The sequence below is a fragment of the Oscarella lobularis genome, chromosome 18, assembly GCF_947507565.1.
Source record: "Oscarella lobularis chromosome 18, ooOscLobu1.1, whole genome shotgun sequence".
NCBI classification, from domain to species: Eukaryota; Metazoa; Porifera; class Homoscleromorpha; order Homosclerophorida; family Oscarellidae; genus Oscarella; species Oscarella lobularis.
The window spans coordinates 1,920,409-1,930,007 of NC_089192.1; the positions used below are offsets into that span (position 1 = coordinate 1,920,409).

The 9,599-nt window shown below is 44.9% G+C and overlaps 1 protein-coding gene and 2 long non-coding RNA genes across 11 annotated transcripts; 1 reads left to right on the forward strand and 2 right to left on the reverse strand.

The window, feature by feature from the left end:
* Window positions 1-3,227: 3,227 nt before the first annotated feature.
* On the forward strand, window positions 3,228-4,912 carry LOC136197896 (uncharacterized). Of its 4 annotated transcripts, none has more exons than XR_010672629.1 (9): window positions 3,228-3,338; window positions 3,466-3,585; window positions 3,633-3,772; window positions 3,824-3,880; window positions 3,937-4,003; window positions 4,067-4,345; window positions 4,398-4,482; window positions 4,540-4,614; window positions 4,670-4,912. It is a non-coding gene; the product is annotated as an uncharacterized lncRNA (long non-coding RNA). The 4 variants fall into 4 exon arrangements; XR_010672628.1 differs by having other exon boundaries at window positions 4,067-4,246; window positions 4,297-4,345; window positions 4,540-4,912; XR_010672627.1 differs by having other exon boundaries at window positions 4,540-4,912.
* Window positions 4,909-6,989, reverse strand: LOC136197894 (uncharacterized). 5 transcript variants are annotated; one of them, XR_010672625.1, is made up of 10 exons: window positions 6,917-6,989; window positions 6,801-6,865; window positions 6,412-6,502; window positions 6,222-6,357; window positions 6,132-6,161; window positions 5,905-6,077; window positions 5,789-5,851; window positions 5,550-5,738; window positions 5,379-5,494; window positions 4,909-5,309 (listed from the first exon to the last, which is right to left on the reverse strand). XR_010672625.1 is itself a non-coding variant. In XM_065987763.1 (10 exons), the coding sequence occupies exons 1-4, from the start codon at window positions 6,889-6,891 to the stop codon at window positions 6,150-6,152; spliced, it is 330 nt and encodes a 109-aa protein (XP_065843835.1). In that variant the 5' UTR covers window positions 6,892-6,979; the 3' UTR covers window positions 4,909-5,309; window positions 5,379-5,494; window positions 5,550-5,738; window positions 5,789-5,851; window positions 5,914-5,981; window positions 6,043-6,077; window positions 6,132-6,149. The 5 variants fall into 5 exon arrangements, 3 of the variants coding, with proteins under 3 accessions (XP_065843835.1, XP_065843834.1, XP_065843833.1); XM_065987763.1 differs by having other exon boundaries at window positions 5,914-5,981; window positions 6,043-6,077; window positions 6,801-6,979; XM_065987762.1 differs by having other exon boundaries at window positions 5,905-5,981; window positions 6,043-6,077; window positions 6,801-6,979.
* Window positions 6,990-7,719: 730 nt separating this feature from the next.
* Window positions 7,720-9,543, reverse strand: LOC136197900 (uncharacterized). Of its 2 annotated transcripts, none has more exons than XR_010672636.1 (5): window positions 9,348-9,543; window positions 9,141-9,213; window positions 8,892-9,081; window positions 8,178-8,838; window positions 7,720-8,107 (listed from the first exon to the last, which is right to left on the reverse strand). It is a non-coding gene; the product is annotated as an uncharacterized lncRNA (long non-coding RNA). The 2 variants fall into 2 exon arrangements; XR_010672635.1 differs by having other exon boundaries at window positions 7,720-8,110.
* Between the last annotated feature and the right edge of the window lie 56 nt (window positions 9,544-9,599).

Below are 9,599 nucleotides of genomic sequence, written 5' to 3' on the forward strand. Positions count from 1 at the left end.
CACGTCGACGTGGAGTCGATCTCTGTAAAGAAGAGTTGAATATTGCGTTAAGTCTAGTTTTGCTAAGGAAATAGCGCGGTCGCAGCTAGAGGCTGGAGTCTACTGCAGCATGTAGATGTGAATCAATGTATCTCATGACAATGAAATCCTTAATTAATTAACCCGTTTTAGGGAACCTGAGATAGAGCACACGACTTTATAGACGTGAATATTGAGAACACAAGTTACCCGGAGCAAATGATTAAAACATAACAATATTATTATTTAGAAAATACCGGTAAGTCCTTTGATTATACCGTCGACGTTTCATAAACGCGTTTTCCCGACATGTTTTTGAGATTAGCTTTTAAAAGTGCCTCAAGTTCATCCTGCTTACGTCAGAATGAACTCGCCCGGCAATTTCACTTTCAGCGTCTTTCCTTCAATGTTCAGCTAAAACTTTGTCTGATTTGTTTCCTGTCTGACGCGTTTCGGAAGCTTCATAGGCACCTGACAATCTTTGGCGGATCTACTTCCTGCAGGGTAGCACTATATATGAAAACGCGGGCGCGTTGAAGCCGGTGATGAGGCTTTTGTGCTCAACGCAATGAAGCTGAGAAACTGCCTTGTTTTTCTTCTCTTTGCGGTTTATTGTGTCGCTACTATCGCGCCAAATAAAGGGAACGATGATTCATCAGCTGCTGTAGCAAAAAGTCGAAAGAAGAGAGGTTGGGGTTGTGTCTCTTGTTGCCGAATGTAGGTTTGCACTTTACTAACGTTTATGCGGTTTATAAATTATTTTTTCCGAAGTAATCCTATCAATGACATGGAGGAGTCCTCCGCCATCGTATCGACCGGCGCCACCTCCGCCACCTAGAGGGTGCTCCTACTTAAATGCGCCTTACAATGGCCGTCTTGGCTCTTCTACGAGAGGTCACGGCCACACTGTATCTGTTCACCGCAATCGAGGTTATAAGCTGCACGGCCACGGCCATCTCAGATGTGCAGATGGAGTATGGTCTCATTCTCTACCAACATCTGTCGACGTAAACGAATGCGAAGGTAGTACGCATGACTGTTCCAGCAGTGCGCGATGCGTGAACATCGACGGCGGGTTTAAATGCGAATGCAATTCAGGGTATGACTTGTTCAATAATGATGGCAAGGCTTGCTCAAAACGCTGCCCAGCCGGATGTGTTCACGGATCGTGCCAGAAGACGAAAGGTCCCAGTGGTTCCGCTTTGCCTGAATACAAATGTAACTGCAATTCGAAGTGGACAGGAGAAACCTGCAACGCGCCCGTTTGTTCAAACAATTGTGAGAGCAGCGGAGTCTGTTCAGCACCAAACACGTGTGACTGCAAAGGAACTCAGTAGAAAGGAGACATCTGCGACGAGCCTGTGTGCGATAAAGTTTGTGAGAATGGTGGAAAGTGTGTAGCACCGTCTACCTGTGACTGTGTGGATGGATATTCAGGAAGTCGTTGCGAAATCAAGACCTGCAGAGATCTTAAAGCTCCTGATAATGGCCTCGTCACTTGTACGACATTCAACAAACAACAGGTCTTTAACGTTTTTTGCAACGACGCTTATGGCTTTAGCTACTAACCGGACGATCCGTTTGTGTGCGGTGTGAGCGGGAAATGGTCTCACGTAGAACGACAACTTCCGGTTCCGGAATGCATAGAAGCCGATCCTTTGGGATTCTTTATCTGCCGAAAGTAAATTTGAATATCGTGGAGAATGCAAAAGCCTCTCACCGGAAGAAAAAAAAATCTCGAGCCTTACTCTTCAGTCTTTGTTAGAGCGGCTCTGTCCTTGCAATCAGATCACCATTACCAACTTTGGCGAAGTTGAGTGCGACGATGGCGGGGAAAGACGTAGACGCCAAGTCAGTGGAAAAATAAACATTGTTATCGTGAAATTTCGTGTTGAAGCGTTCAAAAACTCTAGAAGGATTCTGAATGCCAGATACTGCAACTCAACTTGCAGAGCTGCAGCAGGAAAACTCATAAGTGCTGTGCACACCGCGGCAAGAAAACTCGTAAGCTCTGTCCAAAGCGATCCTCTTAGCGTCGAAATCAATGGAATCACATTCAATTCAAAAGATGCAACGGCTAGCAGAGTTCAGGCTAGCTGCGAGTAAAATCAAAATGGGCACGCGATGTTTCTTGTGTGGCAGGGGAAACTACATCCGCGAAGGAAAATGCGAACCATTGCCTCTTCACACGTATCAGGATGCAGAGGGAAAGAGCGAATGCAAAATTTGTCCTGTCAAAACTGAGACTCTCTGGAAAGGCACCAAATCTTTAGAAGATTGTCTTCGAGTATGTCAACCTGGGAAGTATTCTCACAACAGCGTTCGTCCTTGCGCACTCCATGCTCCATGCATTCATACCAGCCGGAAGAAGGACCGACGTCATGCCTTACATGTCCAGATGGTACCATAACCACAGCCGAAGGAGCATCTCACGAGTCGATGTGCGTTCCTAACTGCACTAATAACTGCATCTATGGATTCAGATGTGATGGATGCCGGTGCATTTCGAGCTACAAGGTGTGCGACTTGACGCAAGATTGCGTCGACGGTTCTGACCAACAGCATGTGATTCCTGCGAGGGCTTCTTCTGCCCCGGCGACTTTCTAGTATATCAACGCATTTGCACGTCTTCATTCGCAGCAGTGGCGGAAATCAAAGACGTAGTGAGCATGGGAGATGATACGACGATGATGAAATGCGATGTGAAAGAAGTTCTCTACAGCGCCAAAGCACCAACCTCACAAGTGTGAACGACGGTCATTTTGATCTTGGATCAAAGTCGGTGGCGTGTCACTGTCCTTCTGTTCAAGCTGGCAACCAATACATGCTCAGTGGTTACAAAAATCACGACGGCGCCCTCGTTGTCAGCCACGACGGCATTTTTAAGCCGTGGAGAAATGATACTCCACCAGAAATTTCTGAAGCAATTTCTCTAGTGAAGAATGGAAGCTGCTTGCTCAATTACGGCTGGGACGAATGAAGAGGAGGAGGCTGTCAGTAAGCAAAGATGACAGAAACTCTTGCGCTCTTTCGCTGGAATCTTTATCTCAAAAAACAACAGTCAATGGTTGTCTAATAAATGTGCAGTTTTGTTTTATGAATCTATTACAATCAGCAATACCGACTGGTTCACTCAATCAGACTCTGATCATACGTATTTGGTGCGCTTATCCGGGCACCATTGATTGTTTATGTCCATATCCGGGTAATGGTCTTAGAAGTGTGGTCGTTTTCGCTCAATTTTTCGCAGGACGCGTTCCCGCTATCAGTAGGATGCTTTCCAAAGCACCTTTTCTACCCGCTGACATCGTTACGAAAAAGTGAGGCTCCCTAAGGTGTCTCATAAACAGATTTTCGCCTTGCGAAGCGCAACGTAGAGCTCGAGACGCGAGTGCAGATATTCCATTTAACGGTACTCTAAATGCCTACAGTTAAACGGGTTTGTAGACGCAACTGAGTTGTTCCCCATCGCCCAAGAGCCGAATTCATTCGTCGCCGTTTCGAAGCTCTTCTCTCCTCCCTCGTATGTCGAATTCTTGTCTCCGGTGCGCGACGAAAAGCTATAAGGTGTGTCTCCATGTGGTTTGAATTATGCGAGCGCACGATTTTCGCAGCGGTCGCCGCGAGCCAAAATCTCGTGGCCCTGAAAAGGGATCTCACCCATTTACCCCAACGGCCTGTCATATATGTATCTATAGATTGACCTGAACTCGCAGCAAAGTGCGAAGAGCGTGTCACTGTACTGTACTCACATGTAAGTAAACTCTCGTGTGTTTTTCAAATGTTTTATACGGAGTTCGTATAGAAAACGTCATCGCCTCTGCTCGAAACTCTAACAAGCAAAACTAGAATCACCTGGGATGTGGGTGACGTACACACCAAAATCTTGTACTTGCATTCGTCTTCTCTTTTTTTTAGTTTTTCGACTTTGTCTCTGCTAATTCGCGTCCTAGTTGAATTGGGGGATGAGCTCCATAGATTCTTGGTAAGAGGTTTGGATGCTTGGAACGACAATGAAACAGAGATCATGGCTAATACGTGTATATAGCAGTAAGCCGCCGTCTTGAATAACCTATGGGAGCTAACCTCAGAGTCATAAGCAGGATTTTTTTTAACAACGCTGAACGATTTAAAAGCATCAAGTTTCTCTTGACAATCTCATCTATCAGTTCCAGTTTAAAAAATTACTCGAGATTGGTCGAGCGTGTCTTAATTGGCAAATTGGCAAGTTAGTCAAAGCGTTTTTACGTGTGTTTTGTTAGGGTCGGTTCGTGCTAGGGAGAAGAGAAGCGCCGTCTATTTGAGTAAATTGTCGCCGCTGATCAAAGTAAGCTTTCAGTGGCCGCCTCTGCAATCGCTTGATGGTCGCCCGATCACAGGGGCCTGTATGTATGTATCATCTTACATCTCGAGTAACGCTCCTCATAGAAGAGAGAGAAATACGCTAGCATCACGTGCTTATGGGTGAACAATATCTAGATCGTAACTGCTTTCTACTGCTACATTGGTGATGCACATTAGTGACTGTGGACGCGGGTGCGGCTACCTCTGGAAGTGGTGATGTTGTTGTGACCTACTGGGTCGGTGCCGCGGTAGGTCAGTTGTGAATGGTCCGCAGTTGGATTGCGTTGTCGCTGTAATTGGGTAATAGAGGTGCCCATGCATGATCATCCTTTCATCGTTCTCGGAGCACGAAATGTCCTGCCGTGATGCTATCATCGGATGCTGCAGCGCTTCCGCAATGAATCGTCGCAGAATGACAGAGGACGTGATGTTTTATTGCATGGTGTACTTGCTCTACGCAGTTGGGGTTTAGGGGAGAGGGGATTTTTTTGCACGTGCGTGTCTTTATAGTTAGGGCGCGGCGCGGCGCAATGAAAAATAGAGGAAATAATTTTTTATTCAATAAACCCGGAAATAAACCGGAAGATAACATAAGCTACAAATAATCGTCCTTTCGGCGTCTTCAGGCTTGGGAGGGCGATTCACCCACGCCCTCTGGTGGACACGGAGCCCGGAGCTTCGGTTGACCCACGAAGCACGGGGTACGGCCTCTTTATCCTCGATTGGCCTCGGAGATGGGCCTTGGGAGTGAAGCGTCCTCGGATGTGAGTCCGCCACCCATGTTATCCAAGGGGACCGCTATTGTTACCCACCGCGTCTCGCCATAGTGGGGAAGCCAACTCTATCGGCCCCTGCTATAGAGGTGTGGCCTCTTTCACATCATTGGCCTCGGAGGTCTTTGGGAGTAGATTAACGCTTGAGCAAGAGCAGTGATTTCAAACGAGTTTCTAGCACGGGATGAAGAAAAAAGGTATCAGTAACAAAAAATAATGATGCCCGCTCAAAGAATAAGTCACCTGTTTACGCAACGCTGTGAAAAATCATTATACAAGAAGAACAAGAGAATAGTATTGTCCGTTGAATTTTTTCACGGCCACTTGCATGCCGTGCCAGAAGGAAATGCACACGTCTGCTAAACGAAAAGAAAGATGTGCGTTACGTTCTGCTTAAACCACCTGCATAAGCACCTGTTCCGAGCTTTTCATCGGTACGCTCAACTTGCTGGGAGCTAAGCGGAGAATTGCAACAAACTCGTTCAGACTGCGTTGCGCTTCTTCAAGTGAGTCTAGAAGAGTATGACGTCGACACTCAAGACCACGACGTTCGGTTCGGTGTTGCCGCTCCGCCGCTCCATTTCAGATCAGAGCAAAAATTACCTTAATAAAACCTCTATTCGAATTATCGAATCTTTTTATATAATTTTTGCTTTTCGTCTGTAAGAAATATGCATTGAGCTTCGAGAGTCAGGCACCGAGAAGCAATTTCAACTCTACAAACAACCTTACTTCGTACTTCGCCTACTCAGTTAGAGAACAACTTTACTTTCCTCACTTGCCTCAAGATTGGAGCATCTCTCTTTACGTTCTCTTAGTTCCCATTCAATATCTCGGAAACGAAGGCTGCCAAAATGATTATTAATAATATTGGAACGAAAGGGGCCCTTTTGGCGATCGCTCAAACTTCGAAAGTCATCGTAGCGAACTTGTAGCGCAGACCTGTACATAAAGTCAATAAGAAAATAAGAATTGAAGTCATTATAAATACCGTACATTTCAGCTAGAAAACGTTCATTTCGTTGCCTAAAATTTCACCGCTTAATTGGTATCATCAACGAACCAAATTACGCTACGCGACGTTACCGCATTCCTTCCAAAGGCGGATGACGGATCACATCTACTTTCTGTAACTGAACTTCTGAAAGGAAGAACCGGCGCATTGAAGAAAGGCGTGTATAGGAGAAAAGGCTCGATTTCCATAAAGGATTCATCAAAGAACCTGAAAGACCAATTAAAAATCACATCTGATTTCCGATTTCGTTAGTGAGTATACCCAGTGAAATTGTTTCCAGCCATGGGCTTGTAGCCGCGCCTTTTTGTATAACTGCTTAGCATGAATAATTTCCGTCGTTCCGTCTTGATTCCTGATGCAATAAACAGTGAATTCATATATTGGGGCAATATCGTGCCTAATCCAATCTGAAAGTCGCTGCACACTATTATATACTAGCGTGCAAAGTATTATTAGCCTCGATCTTCTAGACGCCACGGACAGTATTCCGAGGTTACGTAGCGAGCGCATCCTCCAAAGTCTCTAGTGAGAGCTTTGACCGTGTAGATACATGCAACTCTATCGATCCTCTCAGGTTTTAGCATACGCGCTCGACATGGCCCTCGCTTTTACTGTGCGCTGAACAAAATCAATCTCAATGAGTTGCTTACCTATATTTGTGCAACGTAGAACTTCTCTTTCTTCTCTTGTTTCCGCATTGTGACGACGCTTTCGCCTAAAACCGACGAGAGGCGGTTTCATTTCATGACCAATGCAACAGATTTACCTCTCGTTCAACCTGCGTTCGTCTTATTTCGAATCGGCGTTAGCGTTCGAGGGAAATCGGCGTCTAGATGCTTGAAATACGGGGGTTCACAAATCCCGTATAAGGCAGCCGTTGACCTTCGTTCGAGCCTTCTCGTCTCCATCCCAAGAAAAGAACGAGTCCCGAAGTGATCGCGCAACGATCGAGATAGCCAAGTTGCACAGAAACGCTACGATGAACGGATTAGCGATGATGGGCGGGATCGTGACGTCACAGCTTATCTGAGCAGTCCAAAATTACAACCCCTCCTTTGCAAAATTTCTAGATCCGCCACTTTAGAGGAATGACAAAGAAGGGTTAGTTAAAAGTATAGATATAGCTTCAGTTATTTTATCTTGGCTCTATATGCTTGTGTTTTGCCACGTGTATTGGCGTACTACATTTCTTCAAGACGCTTATCCGGTATTTTAATTTTGAAAAGTAGAAGCACATGCCTGTTAATTAACTAAAAGACATTGATTTTTTCATTTTGTAGCACTTGTACGTGGCACCGAAGACGAACTTCATCCTTTCAAAAACAGGAATCTAATTGATTAAGGCAGCAGCGTCAGCACTGGGCACAGCAACGCTTCATCATCGATTCAAGGGCATCTATGGTTTGCATGCATGCACGTACTATTTCAATGAAGATGACTGGCCTACTTGCTCCATCGCTTGAACAACAGATTAAAGAAAGGGCTTCCTATCGCATAAGAGATGATCTTTTTCGTCCTTTATTGTTCAGGGCAAAAAAGTTGCGAGCCGAATGCTTTGTTATTCGTGTATTTCCTTATTTTTATTTAGTTCTTTCATCTGTCTTTATGTAAAGCACTGCTATTGCGGTATGTAGTTCTACTTACTGAGCTAGAAAAAACAGGTACGATCACTCAGAAGCGCTTAAATGGTTAATTTCGTTCTGATTTACGCGCTTTATTTCAGCCGATAGCAATAAATGAAGCGGCCCTGTCGTCGCGTAAACCGTCACCTTGGCTGGTGATGTATCGAAATTTTTCTTCATCGATGTTGGTGAGGATTTTTTTATCTTTCAGGTTCGCAATAGCGTCGGGGTGATATGGGGAATTTCGATTCTGTTAACAAGCGGAGCATCGGTTTGGCCTGGTGTTTTCTTCATGCACGATTATCTGCACGGCTGGGAGGCCATTTATACGCCGTCTGCTAGAAAAGATCTTGGAATTGCTATATTCTCATTGACACTTCTTTTTATCTTCAGCATAGTACTTACAGCGCTGAATCGTTTTCCGTATGCTTCTCCTGCTTCTATTCGAAACTCAACCAAGTGCCCCAGCAATCCGTCACTGGGCCCCATTACAGCAATACGTACGTCAGTTCATCCGGCCCACCTCACTCTAAAGAAGAATTCAAGCCAGTAACCTAATTTGGCTCATTCAAAGACTGAACAAAGACAGCAATGTACCTGTCCATTCATTTGTGTTTTGCGCGTAAACAATTTTTGTCCTGCGTACCGTATTTACTCTAATAAAAGCCGCCTTCTAATAAACGCCGCTCTATGAACAACTTTCCCACAGACCCTCGCTAAAGCGCGTAAGAGCGTGAAAGAATAAACTTTGGTTTTGAAACGCATGCAATCCCGAAACATATTGACGCCGCGGCTTTTATTAGAGTAAATACGGTAAGAAATTTTTGTCCTTCATTGATTATTGAATTTTACTGCATTTAATTACTGCAAAATGGTTTCAGATTGCTAGCCGCTGTGCCCGATTACTTGATTGCACAGAGAAGACATATCAATGTTTCCTGGACTATAAATTTTGAAGCGTGGAGGGCTTCGGACACGGAACCAACACGTAAAGGCGCATCGCAATTGAGTACAAAGCTTCCATTGGACAATTAACGACCACGTGAAGACGTGAACCTGCTCACACCTTGGAGACAAGACTATTATTAGGAGAGATACTTTTGTTCTTTTCCTCACTACCTCATTGAAATTCTACCTAAATCTATCCGGGGCAATGTCCATGTCCGGTGCATCATACTAAATTGATCTAGGTGACAAACAAATTAATTCTGGCCTATTTTCGTGATAAGCGCGCGATCGAAGGTGGAAGAAGACGAACCTACGGGCTTTATTCGCTACGAACGCTTCGAACCAATGATGATTACGCGTTCTAATGGAAAGAAGGTGAACTCATACGGGCCTCCCTAACACATATATAAAAAAGAGAACCTTATTTAGATAGCGACCTGAAACGAAGATCAGATACTAAAAGCCGTTTCCGCAAGAAAGCTCCAAAAATTGCCTAATTAAATTAATGAATTAATTAATTAAAATAAGGTTTTGGATGAAGATAAAAAAGGGTGTTTGACTGTTGAACAGTTGACTAAGTGTATGACTGAAAGCGGTTGCCTAATTTAATTAAATTAATTGTTTCACCTTTCATAAATCGCCCTTCTGAGACGTTTCGGGCGAGAAAACGGTCGAGAACGTAAATCGATGATCTTCTCGACAGTCTGGACGCGCTTCGGTTCTGTCTTTCGGCGCTGATGCTTCGACCATCGATCCCGTTCTGAGTTGGAGGCAGGAGGGCCCCTGGCTCGGCTTTACGCTGAGGAAGACTCGGACGGAATCGTTTTCCATTTCTTCGGCGAGCTTTTGCTTGAATGGCACATAGTCTCTGCGATCACG